Source organism: Myxine glutinosa, chromosome 7 (genome assembly GCF_964187855.1).
Source record: "Myxine glutinosa chromosome 7, kmMyxGlut1.1, whole genome shotgun sequence".
Taxonomy (NCBI): domain Eukaryota; kingdom Metazoa; phylum Chordata; class Myxini; order Myxiniformes; family Myxinidae; genus Myxine; species Myxine glutinosa.
The window spans coordinates 75094661-75117160 of record NC_136267.1 but is presented as its reverse complement, the minus strand read 5'-3'; the positions used below and the strand labels follow the sequence as shown (position 1 = coordinate 75117160).

At 46.7% G+C, this 22500-nt stretch overlaps 2 protein-coding genes across 2 annotated transcripts in view; one reads left to right on the top strand and one right to left on the bottom strand.

Moving 5' to 3' along the window:
* LOC144892865 (uncharacterized) overlaps window positions 1-10500 on the bottom strand; it is a 129896-nt gene extending 119396 nt beyond the window's left edge. The window contains exon 1 of the mRNA XM_078781197.1: window positions 9925-10500. Coding sequence (XP_078637323.1) covers window positions 9925-10500 — 576 coding nt within the window. The remainder of the gene's footprint in view (window positions 1-9924) is intronic.
* LOC137431330 (zinc finger protein 608) overlaps window positions 1-22500 on the top strand; it is a 1424803-nt gene that overhangs the window by 134483 nt on the left and 1267820 nt on the right. The window lies entirely within an intron of this gene.

Here is a 22500-nt window from a genome sequence, read left to right as displayed (position 1 = left end):
CTGCTCCTTACCTAACCTATCTAACTGGGGAAGGCCCTTCCTGGCTCTGTCACCCCCTGGTGCCCTCTGGCACTGGGCTACCCGGGTCCGTCCTCCGGATCCTCGGGCCCCATCCACAACTACCGGCTCCCAGAGCCCACCTGCGGCCTCACCTGGCCGACATCCTCACAGTGGTGGAGTGCCCAAACCAACTACACACACTATCAGGCTACACGCCCAGCCATTTCCACAACACTAATGCACCCATCCAAATACCATTCTCTCACCCGCACCACAGATGCCAATATCCAACCACAATTTACCTATCCCCTCTACCTAACACTTACACTACCCGCCCCGGGTATCCGTGATGGGGGTCCATCCTTCCCCCATTCACACCTTCGCACCATCCACTCCACTCCACAATTTCCACCATACTCACTCCACGACCATCCATTCCAATACTCCAGATATTCCACACTACCATTTATTCCACACAACCATTCTCCATACCTGTTGTTGCACACCTGTGCACTCACACCTGGTGCCACCTGCACCCTCCTCCTCTTCCTGGACCATTTGGTCAACACAACACCCATCACCACTACTCCCTCATACACTGCTCCATACACCTGTTCAGTTGCACACCTGTGCAATCCTCAAACACACGGCATCATCTCATCTAACTACTCCCCTCTGAAACTTGCGCTTCCCAGTCGCCCCTTTAAACTATTGCGCTCCCTCGTCATTATAATCCACACTAATCTACCTGCGTCCCCACTACAGGTATCCTTGTCACTAACTAACCTTAACGTTACCTAATGTCATCTTATAGGTCCCTACACACAATATCCTAACCCACCCGGGCTAGTTTTCACTGCCATCAACCCCATAAGCTAGTGCTCCTTTGCCCCCCGCCGCTGTGAGGGATGGTGGATTGCCCATCACACCACATCGGCGAGGTCCCACTATCAATTTTGCTCACCAAATTTCAGCCAATCAAAAATTTGCCAATCATTTGCCAATCACTGTACCATTACCAATCATGACTTTTTGTTTTTCTAATTTCGGGGCCAAAACACTAACCTCATCACCCGTCTACTTATTAGATCCTCTCGGTGCGCCAATTCACGTCTACAGCCCGGCTTCGTACAGCCGAGCAATGAATGCGGGTTGTTTGGTGCCGGCGGCTGGATGCGTCCGGCACTCGGTGCAGGGACGGAGGTTTACCCGGGCCGAGATCCCACGCACCACCTCGGCGTGGAGCCATCCCATGGCCCGATCTCGACCTGCCGGAAAGCCTCAACAAAAAGTTGTCGCCATGACGACCCTTCCTATCGGACTGCCCGCTCCGCCTAGTGGAGCACGGACGCGGCCGTTCCAAGCGAGGCCCAGCGTGGATCGCGTACGGCGGTCCTTTCGAACCCGCCGTGGCTCGGATCCCCACTGGTTCTCGCGGCACGCGAAGCCCGGCACGCACCGAGGGCCCGTTTCGGCTATAAGTCGCTCTAACCGCTAACCCGGTTACCGTCGATGCCTCACCTGCATGCTTACACGCATACGCTACCCCTTTCTTGCTCATACATCCAGCTATTCCCATTCTCCTCGTCATTGCACCTTCTCTTCCACGCCCAGGTACACCCATTCCGCTCACAGACTTGGTCACACACCTGACCACCGAACACCTTTGCACGCACTCGTCGCTCGCACACCTCACCAACACACCTCTTCGCGCCCCCTCCTCGGTCACCTCCTCTGTGACAACCACAGGTGTGCTCTCACTCGCACACCCAACCACGTGCCTCACGACCAACTCAAGTGTGCATTCCCACACACGCTCTACCACTCCAGGTGTACATCCTCGCTCACCTGTCACAACTAACTCACGCTCGGTGCCACTCTCACTACTCTCACCTCCACTCTCGGTCGCGCACTCACCCTTACTCTCGACAGCGCACTCTTTCCTCATGCACCTGTCCGTTACACACCTTTCTCGCGCATCCTCTTGCGCACACTCTCCCGTTACACCCTCTGTAACACTCACCACAGGCGTGCATTCCCCCTTACTCTTGACAGCGCACTCTTTCCCCATGCACCTGTCTGTTACACACCTTTCTCGCGCATCCTCTTGCGCACACTCTTTCGTTACTTCCTCCGTAACACTTACCACACCGCGCTTCCATGTACCCCCTTGCACACGCGCTTCGACCAACTCGCTCTCGACAGCACACTCACTCCTTGGCGCGCACTTTTTCCTCACACACCCCAGAGTCGGACATTCTCGCTCACCTCCTCTTTCGCACACCAGACCTGTCGCACACTTCACCAACGGCCTCTCACGAACACCCGGGTCCACAACAACCCCCAAGCCGACTGAAGCTCCCCTCACATCATGTACATTTCCACGTATATCGCCACTCACCTTGGCACCTCTTCGTCGCACCTCTTCTGCCACCTGCAAACTCTTTATTTGGTTAGTGAGAAGCACATCATGAGTTGAGCACCGACCTTGTACATATTCCATCACCTCCTCCTGGATTTCTCTTTTAGTTTCTGTCCGTCCCTTCTTAATTTCACTCACCTCTTCTTCCACTTCCTCTAATTTTTGCTTCACCTCTTTTATTTCCCGGTGCGTCTCCTCAAGTTCGTCCTCTAAGGCTATTTTGACCGTTTCTATGTGCGTCCTCACCTCTCGGTCCTTCGTCTCCATTATCTCTATCACCTCGTCCACCCTCATTGTCAGTCCCTCACGTACCATCTGACATTGCTTCTGTGTCGCTATTAAGTCGTTTTTAATTTCTTTTTGTGTCGCCTTTAACCCTCCTAGTACCGCAGTGTTCCTTTGAACCTGCTCCACTAACTCCGTTTGTCCCTCTGTCAGCTGTTCCACCTCCTCCGTCAGATCTTCTATTCCCCCTTGTAACCTGGCCGTTCCATTTCTCACCTCTTTCTCTATACGCTTTTCGCCTCACTTTACCTCCTCGCGTACCCCCGAGACCTCCTCACTTACACCTCGTCGTATCTCCTCCTTCATCTCCTCCATCTCCTTTGTAGATGCCACCCTCATCTGTCCCAATTCATCCCTCTGAGCATCCAATTTACTTTCTAACCCGATTTTCACTTCCTCTATCTGGTTCCCCATCTGTTCGATTTCCCGGGCGGATTGCTCCCCTATTTCCCGCAATTTGTCTTCCATCCTATTTTCTAACCCCATTAACCCATTTTTAACCCCCTCTAACTGATTCTCCTGGGCAGCCATTCTATTTTCCACCCCCGTTAACCCATTCTTTACCTCTTTTATCCCGTTGTCTAACCCCTCAAATTTAGCTTCTAGCCGTTCCCCCATTTCTCCCATTTTGCCCCCCTTTTCGCCCCTCATTGCTCCCATTTGCTCACTCTGAGCCTCTATACTGTTTTTTCAAACCTCCAATTTGGTCTCCCATTTGTCCCATAAGGGCCCTCATTTGCAGGAAAAAAAGGTTCGAATCCACCAGCGGCGCTGCTACGGTCGCGGGCTCCGTGGCCATGTGCGAGGCGCCATTTTGCGCGCCCGTAACCTCGTGCGCGAGCGCCATTTTGCGCGTCTGATACCGCCTCAACCACATCCTCCATATACATTTCCCCGAGGTCCTGGGTCGATTCCACCCCGTCTATCTCTAGCTCACCCACCGGCATCCGATCGCCTTGACCAGCCATGGCGCGATTTCAAAATTCGGGTTTTTGCTTTACAACACAAATTTCCAGCAGCTTGTAATTTCGAGCGCGTTAAGCGTGCTTCGGGCCTCGTATCCCACTCCTCGACACCAATTGTTGCGGTAATAACACAATTGGTGTCCAAAATTTGGGCTAAATAAATTTAGTCCCAGGTTCGAATCCCAACTCCTGACTACCAATTGTTGCGGACGCGGTTAAAGATGTTATTTTACCGAGCGGTTGGTATTGCCGCGACCGAACAGTTATTCCCCGATTAGAACCCGATTCCACCCAAACGTTGGTCGGATCGCACCGCGGCTGCTCAATGAGGGAAAAGACGAAAACGACGAATGCAAAGAGGAAGACGAAGGCAAAGAAAGGTTTGGAAATACTACTAAATTTATTTACTATTTACACACATAAGCAAAAAGAAAGCAGTCACGTTTATTTACAGCACATAAGACGCAGGTGACACAGTGAAAATACTAGCTTACCTACAGTCTTAATTAACCCAGGACAGAACAAACAAAAGACAGACTCACGCGGGGAATGATGACAGGAATCGCAGGAGGTGGATGGCTGGAGGTGAACGCTTGGTGGAGCCAACGCGGAGCTTGGTGGAGCTTTGGTGGAGGTGAACGCTTGGTGGAGCCAACGCGGAGCTTGGTGGAGCCTTGGTGGAGGTGAATGCTTTGTGGAGCCAACGCGGAGCTTGGTGGAGCTTTGGTGGAGGTGAACGCTTGGTGGAGCCAACGCGGCTGGTGGGGGGTTGGTGTGACGGGTTCTCTCTCCTTCCTTCACAAGCTTCAGGACTCTTTCTCTCTCTTTCTTAGTCCCACCCAGTCCAACAACTTCCTCTCTTGCTTAGTCCAACTCAAGGCCTTTCTGTCTTCTGATCTCCTCCCTCCTCGACTCTCTCCAGGGGCCTCTGCCTCGGGTTATATAAGCCCCACCCTTGACCCTTTGCGAACCTCCCCAAAACGTTCTCTCTCCGCCTTCTAAAGCCAACCCCTCCTTCTGGGTTGGTCGGCAAGGGCTGGTTCACTCCTCCCCTCTAAGACGAGGTGGGGACCCGCCTTTCTTCCCCAACCCTGCCTCGTGGTCAATGGCGGATGAAGGGAAAACCGCCCAAAATGCAGTTGGCAATTGACGAAAAGGGGGAATGGAGGTTTTGGGAATGGGAATGAAGGGAATCTATCTCTTTCACTTGGTGCAATGGAGTACTTCTATTAATGGGAGACACAGCCTTACACTAAAACACAGAATAAGATATAACTATCGAACAGGGGTATTCTATGATTGGCTGACGTGTATGCTTGTGGACTAATTATGGGACGCCCTTTGACCTTTACACAGCTCCGGAGGCAGGGGGCGCAGAATAACAATAATAATAATAATAAAGCACACAATCAAAAAAAAATACAGTCCTCATATCCGCAACAATATATATATATATATATATATATATATATATATATATATATATATATATATATTGTTATAGATCGCGGTTAGGATGTTATAGACCGAGCGGTGGTTTAAAACCGCGACCTAACAAAACTCACCCGATTCACCCAGACTTTGGCCGTATCGCACCCTAGCTGCTCAATGAGGGAAAAGACGAAAACGACGCAATGCAAAGAGGAAAACGAAGGCAAAGAAAGGTTTGGAAATACGACTGAATTTATTGACTATTTACACACAAGCAAAAAGAAAGCAGTCACGTTTATTTACAAGCACATAAGACGCAGGTGACACAGGGAAAATACTAGCTTATACAGACTTAATTAACCCAGGACAGAACAAACAAAAGACGACTCACACGGGGAATTGCAGGAGGTGGATGGCTGGAGGTGAACGCTTGGTGGAGCCAACACGGAGCTTGGTGGAGCCAACACGGAGCTTGGTGGAGCTGAACGCTTGGTGGAGCCAACGCGGAGCTTGGTGGAGCTGAACGCTTGGTGGAGCCAACGCGGAGCTTGGGGGATTGGTGTGACGGGTTCTCTCTCCTTCCTTAGTCCCACCCAGTCCAACAACTTCCTCTCTTGCTTCAGGACTCTTGTAAAAGCGAATCTCTCTGACTCCTCTCCACGGCTTTGGCTCCCTTGTGTCTGCCGGTAAAAACTCATCTCCTTTGGCCACACCCCTGCCTTGGGTTATATAGGCCCCCGCCCCTCAACCTTTGCGAACCTCCCCGACCGCTCTTCCTCCGCCCTCTGTAGCCAAACCCCTGGCTCATGGTTGGTCGAGCGGGGCTGGTTCACTCCTCCCCCTCTATGACGAGGTGGAGACACGCCTTTCTTCCCTGACTCGAGCCTCGTGGTCAATGGCGGTTATTGGAGGGGAGGTAATATGGGCAATCGAGGCTCGGCAATGACGAGAGGGGATGTAATATTGGATGGAGATTTTGGGGATGGGAAGGAAAGGGGATCTATTCTCTTTCACTGGTGCAATGGAGTACTTTCAATTAATGGGAGACACAGCCTTATCCTAAAACACAGAATAAGAGATAACTATCGACAGGTATATTCTATTACTTGGCTGACGTGTATGCTTGTGGACTATGGGACGCCCTTTTGGTCTTTACACAGCTCCGGAGGCAGGAGGCACAGAATAAACAATAATCACAATAGTACAGCACACAATCAAAAAATATACAGTCCTCATATCCACAACACTGCACCCTCCTCCTCTTAGGCACGTCCCGGGCCTACAACTTTTATTTAGTGTGACACGTAGGTGTAGTTCCCTCTACTTTTAACCTGACCCTGAGTGCGACAGTTTTAAAACATAAATAAATGTGTCCCGCTGCTCCATTGCACCCTGCCTAACAGACTTACGCCCACAGTTAACCGAATTGCGGAATGGTCTTCAAACTAAACACTGACGGTGGGGAGCATTATTTACACTGACGCTATTTTTATTTACAAAACTAACCCAGGACCTGTAATTGTTCTTTCTGGGGGGGAGACAGTCTGCTCTGCATCAATGCACCATGAACGCACCTATAACGCACCAACACACCCTCAAGCACCAATCAGTGCAGTCACCACTGTTCATCAATAAAATAAATTCAACAACCCCTAACCCTGCAGGTGATCTCTTGCTTCTTCGGCTCCCTCTGCTGGTTATTATTATTTGTCTTCCAGATGTTGTCATTCTCTTTTGCTTTGCTTACTGGCGGCCTATTTGCAATAAAGTGTGCCCAATGTGTCCTTCTTATTTATTGTATTTATGGCCCACAGGGCCGACTAGTGTGGTTCACCTGTGGGGCATCGGTGCCCTGTGGCCAAGGTCCGCCAGCAAGATTTCGGGCCCTCATGGCCGGTTCCAGCAGAGGGGCCATGCCCCAACCCATGGGGTCCATAAGTGGTGCTCGGCCACAGGCATGTGGTCCATAATGTGGTGCATCGATGCAGACAGCTGGTTCTGGGAATTTCGGGCGCACAATGGCCGACCCACGCACGCTCCCCTCGGCGCCCAACGGCGCACAGGTCATGTGGGAGACAAAAGAAAGACAATTGAGCGAGGGGTAAGGTCACAAGGGTACACGTCAAAAAGGCAATGCAAGGCGAAATGCGTACGGAGGGCGAAGTGAGAAAGCTCGTCCCTACCGTACGTCACCCCCCTGTTACCTAGCCCACCCTTGCCCTTACCCCATATGTACAAAACCTACACATTACCAATTCGTCACTACTGTCACGTCTTCCCCATATTTCCCCTATACCAAATTCGTCTCCACAATCCCTCTACTTCAAAATTTGCCATCACCAAATTCATCATCAATCCTCATAAGGAGGCAGAGATGGAACATCAAAGCACAATGTCACACCCACGTCATGATGCGTCTCACAATCCAAACATTTGCATCATAAAAATAATTAAACCATGGCATGGTGTGGAGTACCTGTCACCTCAGGTGAGTGGATGCAGATGGTGCGAGGAGACTTCATCCTAACTACTTTCTAAATGACATTAACACACTTTACACTACCCGGGGTCTTTCCCTGCCAATCCATTGGCCAACTTACACTATGGGTTCTAATAACCAATTCCCATTGATCAAACTGTGGTGCTTTTCAATTTGGGGTCTCACTCCCCCGATTCATCTCCCGGTGCCCTCGCACAATTTCTGGGCCGCGACGTGTAACTCTCCCAGCAGGTCTACCCACCTGCACACCCCCACCACTGCAGTTGCCTCCGAGCTTACCTGCTCCCTGCCCTAACCTAACTACCTGGGGAAGGCCCTCTGGCGCTCTCCCCACTCGGTGCCCTCTCTGGCACTGGGCTACCCGGGTCCATCCTCCGGATCCTCGGGCCCCATCCACAACTCTACCGGCTCCCAGAGCCCACCTGCGGCCTCACCTGGCCGACATCCTCACAGTGGTGGAGTGCCCAACCAACTACACACACTAACAGGCTACACGCCCAGCCATTTCCACAACACTAATGCACCCATTCACAACACCATTCTGCAACCGCACCACAAATGCCAATCTCCAACCACAATTTACCTATACCCTCTACCTAACACTTACACTACCCGCCCCGGGTACTCGTGAAAGGGGTCCACTCTTCCCCCATCCACACCTTCGCACCATCCACTCCACTCCACAATTTCCACCATACTCACTCCACGACCATCCTTTCCAATACTCCATACCATTTATTCCATACACCTGTCTTTCATTCACCTGTCGTTGCACACCTGTGCAATCCTACCTGGTGCCACCTGCACCCTCCTCCTCTTCCTGGACCAGTTGGTCAACACAACACACAATCACCACTACTCCCTCATACACTGCTCCACACACCTGTCCAGTTGCACACCTGTGCAATCACACCTGTTCAATTCTCACACACACGGCATCATCTCAGCTAACTACTCCCTTCTGAAACTTGCGCTTCCCAGTCATCCCTTTAAACTATTGCGCTCCCACGTCATTATCATCCACACTAATCTACCTGCGTCCCCACTACAGGTATCAGTCACTAACTAACCTTAACGTTACCTAATGTCAATCTCTTCTAGATCCCTACAATATAACCTAACCCACCCGGGCTAGTTTTCACTGCCATACACCCCATAAACTATAGCTCCTTTGCCCCACGTCTGTGAGGGATGGTGGATTTGCCATCCCACCACATCGGGGGTCTCTCACTATCAATTTTGTACACCTAAATTCCAACCAATCAAAAATTTGCCAATCACTAATCATCTGCCAATCATTACTGCCAATCCTTTGCCAATCATCAAATTTTGTTTTTCTCTAATTTTGGGTCCAAAACACTATCACTATCACGATCACCATCATCACAGTCCGCTATATCCTAGCCTCGGTGCGTCATGACATCATTAAACTCGGCTTCGTAAAGCCGAGCAATGAATTCGGGTGGTTTGGTTGCCTGCAGGTTGAATCCGTCCGGCTTTCGGTTCAAGGGAGGTGGTTTGGTTGGACCGAGATTCCACGCACCATCTCGGCGCGGCACCTTGCGGTCCCGGGCCCGATGGCTCCATCTCCCCCGGTCGGAACCCCGTCCCCACGAGGGGGCACCGTTCCGCTTCCTCCCACTCGCCCTCGAACCGGACCGGTCGCCTCGCCCGACAAAGCCCGGACTCGACCGTGCGGGGCGGGGCCAAGCCCGAATCGGCAACGACGCTTCGAAGAGAAGCGACGCAGCATCGACCCGCGCCGGGCCTCGCACCCAACAAAGCACCCCCCCTCGCACCGAGCGCTCGCATCGGCTATCCGTCGCCCTAACCACTACCCTGGTTACCGTCGACGCTTTACTTGCATGCTTACAAGCATACGCTACCCCTTTCACCCTCACAAAACCTGGCGTTCCAACGCCGTCCGTACATTCCACCAACGCTCTCTCTGTTACACACCACACCTCTTGCGCACACTTCGGTCCACACCTCTCCTCCGTTACGTCCTCCGTAACACTCACCATGGGCGTGCACTCCGTATTGCTCTCACTCCCTGTGTCACACCCCGTACACACCGACGTGCATTCTCGCTCGCACTCGGTTTCACTCCCACACTTTATAACACACCCACTCGCCGACGCACACTTTTTCCTCCCACGCGTGCCATTTCCACTCACTCGGGACCCTTCACCAACGCCCGGGTGCTTCCTCGATCCCAAGCGCGCGAAAATTATTTTGTCGCTAAACATCCTCTTACAAAATCTCCCCGCACAATACACAACAGCACGACTCACCTGGGGGATCCTTTTCTCCACGTGAACCTGCAAACTTCCATTCGGGTTAAGCACAGCATCGTGATGTGAGCAGGGACTTTGTACATAATCCATTTCTCCCTGCAATTCCCGGGCTACCTCCGTCATCTCTTCAATTTTAATTATTCCCGCTACTGCTTTTTCTTTATTAACCTCGGCGACCGTTGGCTTTAATAAAACACCCTCCTCTACCCCAGCGGTCGCCGGCTTTTCCCAACACCGTGTCGCGATTTCTACCCGCGTCATTGTACCCGTGCTTTCCTCCGCTTCACTCAACCAGCGCTTTTCGACCCGCGTTACTTCCTTGTGCACCCCTGGGACCCTTTCGCCCAACTTGCGGTCTCTGTCCCTCTGCTCCCTTGCCTCTGATATCCGTTTTTCCACTTCACACCTGGATTCCTCCCTCAATTTTTTTAGATCACACCCGGATTCGTCTGACATGGCATCCCTCTTCCAATTATACATTGACTCTTCCATAGAGGCCCTCATTTGTGCCATAAATTGCTCCATGAGGGCCTGCATTTGGGCCATCCCTCCCACTTGTGCAGCGGGTGCGGCCGCCGTAGCAAATGTGCGAGGCGCCATTTCGCGCGTCTGCTACCCCCGCTGTTTCGCTCTCCTCACGTGTCTCAATTTGGTCCTGGACCGACCCTGCTTCACTCTCCCCTACCGGACCCCAGCCGTCTTGATCCGCCATAGCGCGACTTTCAAAATTCGAGTTTCGTAACACAAATCCAAATTTTGCTGTTATAATTTCGTCGAGCGCAGTAACCGCGGGACCGCGCTCCGGATCGATTTTGTCGAGCGCAGTACGCGCTCCGAATCGATTTTCCCTCCCAAAATTTGGGCCTAACTAATTTAGTCCCGGGTCCGAATCTCACTCCTCGACACCAATTGTTACTCTAATAGTACAATTGGTGTTCCAAAATTTGGGCTAAATAAATTTAGTCCCAGGTTCGAATCCAACTCCTGACAACCAATTGTTATAGATCGCGGTTAGGATGTTATAGACCGAGCGGTGGTTTAAAACCGCGACCTAACAAAACTCACCCGATTCACCCAGACTTTGGCCGTATCGCACCCTAGCTGCTCAATGAGGGAAAAGACGAAAACGACGCAATGCAAAGAGGAAAACGAAGGCAAAGAAAGGTTTGGAAATACGACTGAATTTATTGACTATTTACACACAAGCAAAAAGAAAGCAGTCACGTTTATTTACAAGCACATAAGACGCAGGTGACACAGGGAAAATACTAGCTTATACAGACTTAATTAACCCAGGACAGAACAAACAAAAGACGACTCACACGGGGAATTGCAGGAGGTGGATGGCTGGAGGTGAACGCTTGGTGGAGCCAACACGGAGCTTGGTGGAGCCAACACGTAGCTTGGTGGAGCTGAACGCTTGGTGGAGCCAACGCGGAGCTTGGTGGAGCTGAACGCTTGGTGGAGCCAACGCGGAGCTTGGGGGATTGGTGTGACGGGTTCTCTCTCCTTCCTTAGTCCCACCCAGTCCAACAACTTCCTCTCTTGCTTCAGGACTCTTGTAAAAGCGAATCTCTCTGACTCCTCTCCACGGCTTGGGCTCCCTTGTGTCTGCCGGTAAAAACTCATCTCCTTTGGCCACACCCCTGCCTTGGGTTATATAGGCCCCCGCCCCTCAACCTTTGCGAACCTCCCCGACCGCTCTTCCTCCGCCCTCTGTAGCCAAACCCCTGGCTCATGGTTGGTCGAGCGGGGCTGGTTCACTCCTCCCCCTCTATGACGAGGTGGAGACACGCCTTTCTTCCCTGACTCGAGCCTCGTGGTCAATGGCGGTTATTGGAGGGGAGGTAATATGGGCAATCGAGGCTCGGCAATGACGAGAGGGGATGTAATATTGGATGGAGATTTTGGGGATGGGAAGGAAAGGGGATCTATTCTCTTTCACTGGTGCAATGGAGTACTTTCAATTAATGGGAGACACAGCCTTATCCTAAAACACAGAATAAGAGATAACTATCGACAGGTATATTCTATTACTTGGCTGACGTGTATGCTTGTGGACTATGGGACGCCCTTTTGGTCTTTACACAGCTCCGGAGGCAGGAGGCACAGAATAAACAATAATCACAATAGTACAGCACACAATCAAAAAATATACAGTCCTCATATCCACAACAATATATATATATATATATATATATATATATATATATATATATATATGTGTCTTTGTGTGTGTGTATGTGTGTGGGTGTGTGTGTGGGTGTGTGTGTGTGTGTGTGTATGTGTGTGGGTGTGTGTGTGTGTGTGTGTATGTATGTATCTGTATTTATACATGTGTATATGTGTATGTGTGTGTGTGTGTGTTTGTGTGTGTGTGTGTGTGTGTGTGTGTGGCACCCCCTAATCCTGTCCTGAACCTGAACCCCCTCGAGCACGTTTGGGACATGTTGGGACGACAAATTGCTAAGATGGTCCCTCCAATAGCCAATCTGGATGAATTGGAACGTGCATTACATCGGGAATGGAACAACCTGCCACAGCAACGCATACGACGGCTTACCGGGTCTATGAGACGTAGGGTTGAGTCAGTGATCCGATCACGTGGGTCCTACACACGTTATTGACGCAAAGATCGCTAGAGGTCTTCTCAGAACAATGACTGTACGTTAGAAAACATAAACGTCATCCACACTGTCCGTGATGGACCTATAGCTCCATACTTAAATTGAGGTGAAAATATGCCTAAAATTCCCAAAAAATTTCACCTTAAATTATTCAGAATAAAATATTGAAAACGGCATGATTGTTATGTTTTTATGTGACCATAATATCACTTCTCCAGAAAATATAGCAATATCATGGGTATATTACACTGTTGTGACGACAACAAACTTGTAATGTGCGAGGTTGTAAAAAAACGGGGGGGGGGGGGGGGGGTGCTTAACTTAATTCTTTGTGTATATATATGTGTATATATGTATATATGTGCATATATATGTGTGTGTGTGTGTGTGGATGTATGTGTGTGCGTGTCTGTGAATAAGAGAGACACAGCATTGTGAGTAACAGAAATGAAAAAATGAGGTGTGTGTGTGTGTGTGTGTGTGTGTGTGTGTGTGTGTGTGTGTGTGTGTGTGTGTGTGTGTGTGTGTGTGTGTGTGTGTGTGTGTTTGTGTGATGTGGGAGGGATTGGGGTAGGGATGGAGAGGATTTGAGCTCTTGAAGTCGCAATTTACATGAGATGTAATGACACATTTCAAACTGTATTTCCCATGTGCACACACATGCATTCACATGTTATCAGAAGTAAATACATTGTGTAGATTACGTCATTTGTGCATCTGATAAATTGCCAGTAACCATTTTGTAAAACTGAATGTGCAGCAACTAAATTAAGATGTCCAAATGTCACACACGTCCATGCCCGTAAGGATTCCCACGGGTGACTAGTATATTTATATTATGCATTTTACCTGAGGATCTTGCTTAAGTGTGTAGGTTGCAATGTGACATTATCAGTATGCAATTTCCCTGCTTTGTTTTGGAAAAGGTTTCCCCTTTGAATGTACAGGGACTTTGGTTATAAACATACGAGCATATAATTACTACCGCACTCATTCACGGGCTCACTTGCCACTTTCAATTATCATACAAAAATACGCAATAAGGCAACTGTCTGTCGGTCTGTCTGTCTGTCTGTCTGTCTGATGATTTTTTGACCACGATACATTCCATCGTTACTTATCCAATCTTAACCAAACTTGACAGGATGAATAAAGGTTACATAATGAAGGTTGTAGTGCATTCATTTCCCCCCCCCCTCCCTAAGGGGGTTTTCTCCCCTCAAGCGGGTTTTCCCCACCATTGCCGTCAATGGGGTTTCATGTTGAGGTTTATATCAATGTTAAATTAGCTTTATCGTGGCTTTTTTCCAATGCCGCTTCTAATAACAAAACTAACGATAATAGCATAATATTAATGTTATTACAAAACATAATTAATACCAATAATATCCCACCTCCCTAAGGGGTTTTTTCTCCTTGAACAAACATCGTGTCAACGTTTATAAACAGTTTATCATGGCGTTTTCGTGGGAGCAACGGCTTCTACCAGCAGTAAAAATATTATAAACCACAAACACGTATGATTAGCTTTTTAAACAGTCGCTAATGCTGTTTATAACACTAAATAAAGAAATTTGGAGGAATCCCGACATCCGTGAGATAAGTTTTACTTACAGAACTGAGCGAAGATCACTCTGATGTCTTGCCTCAGACATCAATAACTCTATATACTCCACAGGGGTTAGGTTAATAGCATGGCCCTTTCTGCCGCTAACATGGCGTTTTTCGTAGTGAACTTTTGAAACTCGCTCCTGCTGTTTAACACGAAACTGAAAGGGAGGAAGACCGGGGTGTGCTCATTTACCAAGCAGCTAGCTTGCGCTTGCTAAGCCATCCAGTCCTTAACGGTTTTGAATGGAGTGCTTGCTCGAATGCTTAAACCACTTGGCGATTGCTCCACAAGAAACTTGGTAAATGAACACACACCCAATGTTCTTGAGACCCCACCATAGATAGTCTGTAATATATATACCCCAAAGAGGAATGACATTCTTGCCGCTCCTGTAGTGAGCGGTTGTACTCGTCTTATAAACCTGGGAATTTGATGTTCGATTTTATTCCCGATAATAATCTTTTTTTTATCCAAGTGTTAAAGTTAATGGGAGAGCAGAACAGCGTTGGACTACACATAATTGCTGTGTCAATGTAGTCCTGCCAGGGATGCTGCATTTTGTCACATGCGTTTCTTCTCTCTCTGCATTCAGATCATGGAAATTAACGAACTAACTGCGTCTCTTAAAAAGTAGGCCATTGTGTGCTTTTGCTCTGTATACACCTCCCTGCTTTGAGAATAAATGGGACATGTTGGTGAGTTAATTATAAAACAGACGTGCCTATTTACTTGGGTTTATTGTCGTTACTGGCTGGTAGGATAGCTTCGAGGTATACACACTCGCCTTTGAGCTCTCGAGTCTGGATTAGAATCTCGATCCAGCTATAAACTGTCACTCTGATATTTCACATGCACCGTGATATAAGCAATGTGTGCATCATCCATCATAAGGTCATTAAGCTTGAGGATCCGTCTGCCAGCACTGGTCGTTGGTGGACGTTAAACATCCCACGGTGCCTTTCATGAAGCATAGGCAAGTTATTGCCAGCACCCTGGCTAAATTACAAATTCCTGCCTTGACTGAGTGCTTGGAGGCAATGGCAAACCAACCCCCTTGCCAAGTGACTGCTTCAGCAACACCGACTGACACTTTGTAAAAAGTATGGTACATTGATGATGATGAGTGTGGTTAGAACAAAGTTATTACAGAAAAGTGCATAGTACTCGTACATTGACAGATAAATCATAAAGCATAAGCACAAGCCAAATGGTATCCTCTGTTAAGCTTCCCTTTATATCCTTACATAATTATCGACAAGTTATTTCAGACAAATTGGTCAGGTCAGATTTGAATACATGAACATTATGGGGATATAATATTTAATATAGCAATGAAATATACACAAATTATTGTCTGAACACAAATTATAGAGACAAAGGTGTTTTGTCAGATAAAGACGTATTATTAGCGCAGTTTGACTTAAACAGTTGCATACCATTGGCATCAACAGAAATGGCATTTGTTTGTAAGTACTGTACAGTATCGGGAAAACAACATGCATTTTAAGGCCATTTTCCCTGCTAGAGCGGGGGTTAGCCTTGCGGTCCCCATGACAATCTTCTCCATTTTGCCCTATTTTCTGCATCTCTCCTTGTTAACCCCCTTGCCCACATTTCTTCTTCCACCATCTTTAGCCAAGTCTTTCTCGGTCTTCCCCGTCTTCTACTTCCTTCTACATCAATTTCCATCACTCTTCTCAACCAGTCACTTTCATCCTTCCTCAACACATGACCAAACCATCTCAGCCTGTTCCTCTTCACAGCATCAATCACAGGCAATATTCCCATCATCTTTTGCAATTCATCATTTGTCTTCCTCTCTCTCAACGATACTCCGCACATCCATCGAACCATTCGCATTTCCACCCTTTCCAGTCTTCGTTGCTGCTCTACGTTCATTACCCATGTCTCGCTCCCATAAATCATAACACTTCTCACACATGCAGCATACACCTTTCCCTTCAGCTTCAGCGACACTCTCCTCCTCATCAGCACGCCACTCAGTTCCCGAAACTTCTTCCATGCACATCTCACTCTTGCAACCGTTGCCGAGTCTGATCCACCTTCTCCATTCAGCATGTCTCCGAGGTAGCAAAATGTTTTCACACCTTCCAGCTTCACGCCGTCTCCAAGATCCAACTCAACATTTCCTCCATCTGCAGCTCTCTCTGTGCACACCTTACATTTGAATGTAGCTGCCACACTGGTAAATGACCCTCTCAGACCACTACATTTTTGATGAACCCACTCAGCGCACATTGTACATTGAATGGAGTTCACTCCGATACCCTTCCTGCACACAGCACACGGCCACTTCCCAGTTCTTTCCACCTCACCACATGCTTTACCACTTGCCATCACCTTCGTCTTTCCGATATTCACCTTCAGACCTTTTGTCTCCATACAATCCTTCCACTTGTTCATCTTTTCCTTCAGTCCATCCATACTTTCCGCAATCAACACCAGATAATCTGCATACAACAACTCCCACGGTAAACCCTCCTTTACGTTCTGAGCCAGCACCTCCATCACAGCTACAAATAGTAGTGGACTTAGTACCGACCTGACCCTGGTGTTGGGCTAGCGGCTAGGGTGCCGGCTTAGGATACCAAGGATCCTGGGTTCGAACCCGGTCGTTCGCTGAATTTAACGCCAGGGGGGTTGACTCAGCCTGTCATCCTTCCGAGGTCGGCTAATTGAGTACCAGTTCACTGGTAATTCCCTGTTTGTCGTTAAAGGCGGCAAAAAGGGTTGGTGTCAGGAAGGGCATCCGGCCGTAAAACATTGCTTCAAATAGGGGACCGAAAAAACAACAACAACCACGGTTCCCGAAAAAGGCCAACCCCCGCTTTGCGGGGAAAAATGGCCTCTAAAGGTGTTTTTTTTTGTTTTTTTTTTAGTACCGACCCCTGATGCACTCCCACCTTGCTGCACAAACTCCCACCACATACCGAAAAGAGTTGTAAAATTCCTTGCTGTCTTCAAATAATATTTGCAAGACAGCAAGGAATTCCATTCCTCAACGAGCTGTTGAGGAATGGAATTCCAAATGTCTTGCAAATATTATTTGAAGACAGCAAGGAATTTTACAACTCTTTTACAACTCTGAAGGTTTGCCATGCCGAGTTTGAGCTCTTTTAAAGTAAAGGATAACGGACAAGGTACTGTACACCAGTCTTGTATTTTGCGGAGGAGTCATTCTATCGGAAATTCCCAATGATAGGATCGAAAAAATTGTATCAAATTTCCCCCTCACCCCATAGGAAGGGTCTTATAAACTCTTGCTTTGCATTTCCCAGCAAAATCTAAATTACCTGCGAGCCACCATTTGAGGTGGTGGTTGAGGTATGCTATTAGCCATTTGATTAAGAAATTATCTATATCATTAAAACGCTTATCTCTGAAGTTTGTAATCGGAACTTCTCTCCAGCTATTGCTCCTGTGTGATACTATGTAGTTATGTCTAACCCTTCCATATAAGCATACCTATGTCTCCAAATGTCTATAAGTGTGGAATAAAAGCTGAAAATCAGTGAAAAGTTTTGAATAACCCGCGCCATTTTGTTTTACGCACAGTGAGACGCTGCACTTGATACCGAGAAGAAGAAGACGTCCCGATGTGTGCCGGACGCGCAGCGACTCGAGAGGCATGCTACGCCTTTTAATACAAATATAAATGCGATCAGAAATGTAAAGGGGATACTTACTAGTAACCACGCTATAAGAGACAATACTGCAGTTGAATACAAAGCGATATTCAGGAGATCCGCCAGAATGAATGTTGGTGCCAACTGACACAATTATTTTGAAAGGAAGCGGAAAGGAAGAGAAAGGGCAAGTTCGTTTGTATGAACATAAACACTATTTATGCCCGTGATTTTCACGGGTTACCGCTAGTTTATGATTACTAATTATTGATTTTAATTATGCAATTAATCAATCAATTATTATTGTACACCTCTCCCACCGAATTCAGTCTCTATGAGCCGAGCGGCGGTATTGCCGGGTGCCAAGGGTGCCCCGGCAATGCTGCGCTGGAGGATATTTATATATTTGGCATGGGGGGTGGTGTGCTTTGAATGTAAATATACTTGTTATTCTTTTTTTTCGGAACTTCACTGCCGTTGATGCATTGTCTTTTACAACACCTAATTTAATACGTTAAATTAGTTATTTGTGCCTGATTGTGACATGTGCCGATACTGCACTCTTACGCTAAACATATATGAATGACATAACTATATTATACTACATCCTTTACCCCCATAATGTCCCTGCAGCAATATAATTATGTACCGGTGTAAATTAGTTATCCAAGCCTGTTTGTGACGTTTGACATACCTAAAAACAGTAAGTTTCCTGTTTTGAATGATTTTTCAATTTTGTTTGACTTCCATGCAGACAGACTAAAACAACTACCTTACTCCTTTATCTCTGTGCATGTACACCCGGGACTCGGTATGTACTTGGATGCATTGTGTAAAATCTAAGTTTGTTACATGGACCAAGCACGACAACTGCATGTACAGCTTGCACTTTCTGAAATAGGTTGGACTGCTGGGATGTGGGCACGACAGTCATGATGCCCTACATTATCATTACCTGTAATTGAATTACAGGACAATTCCCCCTACAGTGATATAAGGCCCAAGAGGAGGTTATACATGTATCGTGTGTAGTATTTAGGCAGGAGATTGTCACTGTACTTTTACATCAATTACATAGAAATTAAGTGACTGTGGACAAAGAAATAGGAAACAGGATTTATTAGAATGCATTGTCCATTCTCAAAGTTATGATCAATGAACAGATTAAATTAACTGATGGTAAAATGTGAAAGCAAATATGAAATATAATCTGTCACCCCCCTCCATTGACTGACACACATCATGTCACACCCACCCCCCCCCCTCCCCATCCTGACCCATGATCTTTATTACTCCCATTAACTCTTCCAACCCTCTTACTTGCTGGTTTCAGTGTTTCCACTCCTCTCTGTCTCTCTCTCTATCTATCTCTCTCTCTCTCTCTCTCTCTCTCTTCTCTCTTCTCTCTTCTCTCTCTCTTCTCTTCCTGTTCATTTATCCCCTTGCAGGTTGTGCCCAATTTTTCCTCCCCCCCCCCCCCCCCCTTGTTAATTTTACCTTGCTCTTCCATGAGCCTCGTTCTTGTACAGGAAAAAAAAAGAGTATGTTAAAAGAACCAGACTCTGGTATTATGGATAGATTGTCAACTCCGAGTCTGGTCAGTCGATCGATTGATTCTGATCCCAGCAGTCATACCAATGACTTTAAAAATGGTATCTGCTGCTTCCTGACGCACTGCATTTAAAGGATAGAGCACGGATTATATAAAACGGTAAATCAATAAATAGCGTAAATTTTACTGTCAGTAATAGTGCATGTGTGTAATAGAACTGTGTTATTGACAGTTTTGCAGGGGGAAAGTGTGAGTCATTTGTTTACTGCTTCATACACAACTTCTAGTGTGGAGTTGGTGATCATGCTGTAAAGATGACTGCACTGCCACGGAATCATCAGGTTTTTGCCTGTCTTCCACAAGCCTCAATGTTGTCCAAAAAAAAAGCGGTGTCAAGACATGTCACGTTTTTAGGAGAACGACCACACAATATGATACAAAATGTGTCATGAAAATACGAATGGTGTGAATGATTTCAAAAGGAAGGATGAGTGTGTATAATGAACAATGGCCCGGGGGGTATGTATCTGCTGCCACAGAGACACAGTGTTTGCCATGGTTCTCGTCTGGAAGCAAAGTTCATGTCTTGGCTACTCAAAAGTTCAATAACGACTCATGTATAGACTATGATGACAGATTAATGAATGAATTCACAATGATCCTCAACACACATATTCATAACAGTGACGGGTACGTTGAGAATTACAATTTTATTTGAATCATTATTATGGAAGCATCATGATGGATATAGTGAAATGAAAAAATATAAAGGTGAATCACACATTTTGTCATAGAATTAAGTGATTCATTCACTCGTGAAACAGAGCTCGATGTAATACAGTTCACTTGTGGTATTCCGTGTTTGTGCAAGTTGGTGAAATGACTGACCGTGCTATACTCGTTGAAAATAAGATAATTATGACAGCAAAGACGCACACATTGTGAATCGGAAGGTTTGGAATTGATATGGTGCGTTAAAAAAAAAAAAAACTTCAACTACAATTGCAGAAGAAATCTGAGAAGGAAGCAGATCAGAAGGCATATTTACATGCTTTTAAGTTGCATGTTGGTTTTAAAAATATTTTTTCATTATCTTCAATGTACGTAATCACCACATTGATCATAAAATAATAAAAGTCAATAGGCACATGGGGATATCTTGGTAAAGCTTGCCATTTGCTCACTTCACATATCATTTGTAGTTCTTGGCAGACATGATGTTGGGTGAGGGGAGTGGGTGGGGGAGGGGGGAGGAGGGGATCGGAGAAGAGTATGCTCCGGCTGGGTTCATGTTTGGCATTTTGAAGATTTCTAAGGATTTGGATGTTAAACTGCATTTTTTAGACAATGGATAATTTAGAAAGAAAGTGAGTGTAAGACAACGTTCTGGTTGGTATTGAAACAGCGTGTGTGTGTATATATATATATATATATTTGTGCAGTGTCTGTGTTGTCACTTAACTACTCCCTCAAGCTTTTGTTTCCGTGGTTGTGAAGTGTTTTTAATAACGTGGTGGTGGTTTTGAATCACGTGGTTGTGTGGTACTTTGAATTATGTGGTGGTGAGGTGTTTTTAAATCACGTGGTGGTGAGGTGTTTTTAAATCACGTGGTGGTGAGGTGTTTTTAAATCACGTGGTGGTGAGGTATTTATAATTACGTGGTGGTGAGGTGTTTTGAATTACGTGGTGGTGAGGTGTTTTGAATTACTTGGTGGTGAGGTGTTTTAAATTATGTGGTGGTGAGGTGTTTTGATTTACATGGTGGTAAGGTGTTTTGAATGACATGGGGGTGAGGTGTTTTGGATTATGTGGTGGTGAGGTGTTTTGAATTTGGTGGGGGTGAGGTGTTTTAAATTACGTGGGGGTGAGGTATTTTAAATTACATGGGGGTGAGGCGTTTTCAATTACGTGGTGGTGAGGTGTTTTGAATTATGTGGTGGTAAGGTGTTTTGAATTACTTGGTGGTGAGGTGTTTTGAATTATGTGGTGGTGAGGTGTTTTAAATTACTTGGTGGTGATGTGTTTTAAATTAGGTGGGGTGAGGTGTTTTAAATTACGTGGGGGTGAGGTATTTTTAATCACGTAATGCTGAGGTGTTTTGAATTACATTGTGCTGAGGTGTTTTGAATTATGTGGTGGTGAGGTGTTTTGAATTACTTGGTGGTGAGGTGTTTTGAATTATGTGGTGGTGAGGTGTTTTGAATTACTTGGTGGTGAGGTGTTTTGAATTATGTGGTGGTGAGGTGTTTTGAATTACTTGGTGGTGAGGTGTTTTGAATTATGTGGTGGTGAGGTGTTTTGAATTACTTGGTGGTGAGGTGTTTTGAAATATGTGGTGGTGAGGTGTTTTGAATTACTTGGTGGTGAGGTGTTTTGAATTACGTGGTGGTGAGATGTTTTGAATCACGTAGTGGTGAGGTGTTTTGAATTACGTGGTGGTGAGGTGTTTTGAATTACGTGGTGGTGAGGTGTTTTGAATCACGTAGTGGTGAGGTGTTTTGAATTACGTGGTGGTGAGATGTTTTGAATTATGTGGTGGTGAGGTGTTTTGAATTACGTGGTGGTGAGGTGTTTTGAATCACGTGGTGGTGAGGTGTTTTGAATTATGTGGTGGTGAGGTGTTTTGAATTACGTGGCGGTGAGGTGTTTTGAATTACATGCTGGTGAGGTGTTTTGAAATATGTGGTGGTGAGGTGTTTTGAATCACGTAGTGGTGAGGTGTTTTGAATTACGTGGTGGTGAGGTGTTTTGAATTACGCGGCGGTGAGGTGTTTTGAATTACTTGGTCGTGAGGTGTTTTGAAATATGTGGTGGTGAGGTGTTTTGAATCACGTGGTGGTGAGGTGTTTTGAATCACGCAGTGGTGAGGTGTTTTGAATTACATGGTGGTGAGGTGTTTTGAAATATGTGGTGGTGAGGTGTTTGGAATTACGTGGTGGTGAGGTGTTTTGAATTACGTGGTGGTGAGGTGTTTTGAATTACGTGATGGTGTGGTGTTTTTAATTATGTGGTGGTGAGGTGTTTTTCATTTTGTAGTGGTGTAGATGTAGAGGTTTGGGGATGTAGAGGGTTATAAACTATAAACAGAATTAGCAACTGTTTGAAATGCTAATCATATGTTTGTGGTTTATAATATTTTGCTCTTCCCAGACTCTCTATCT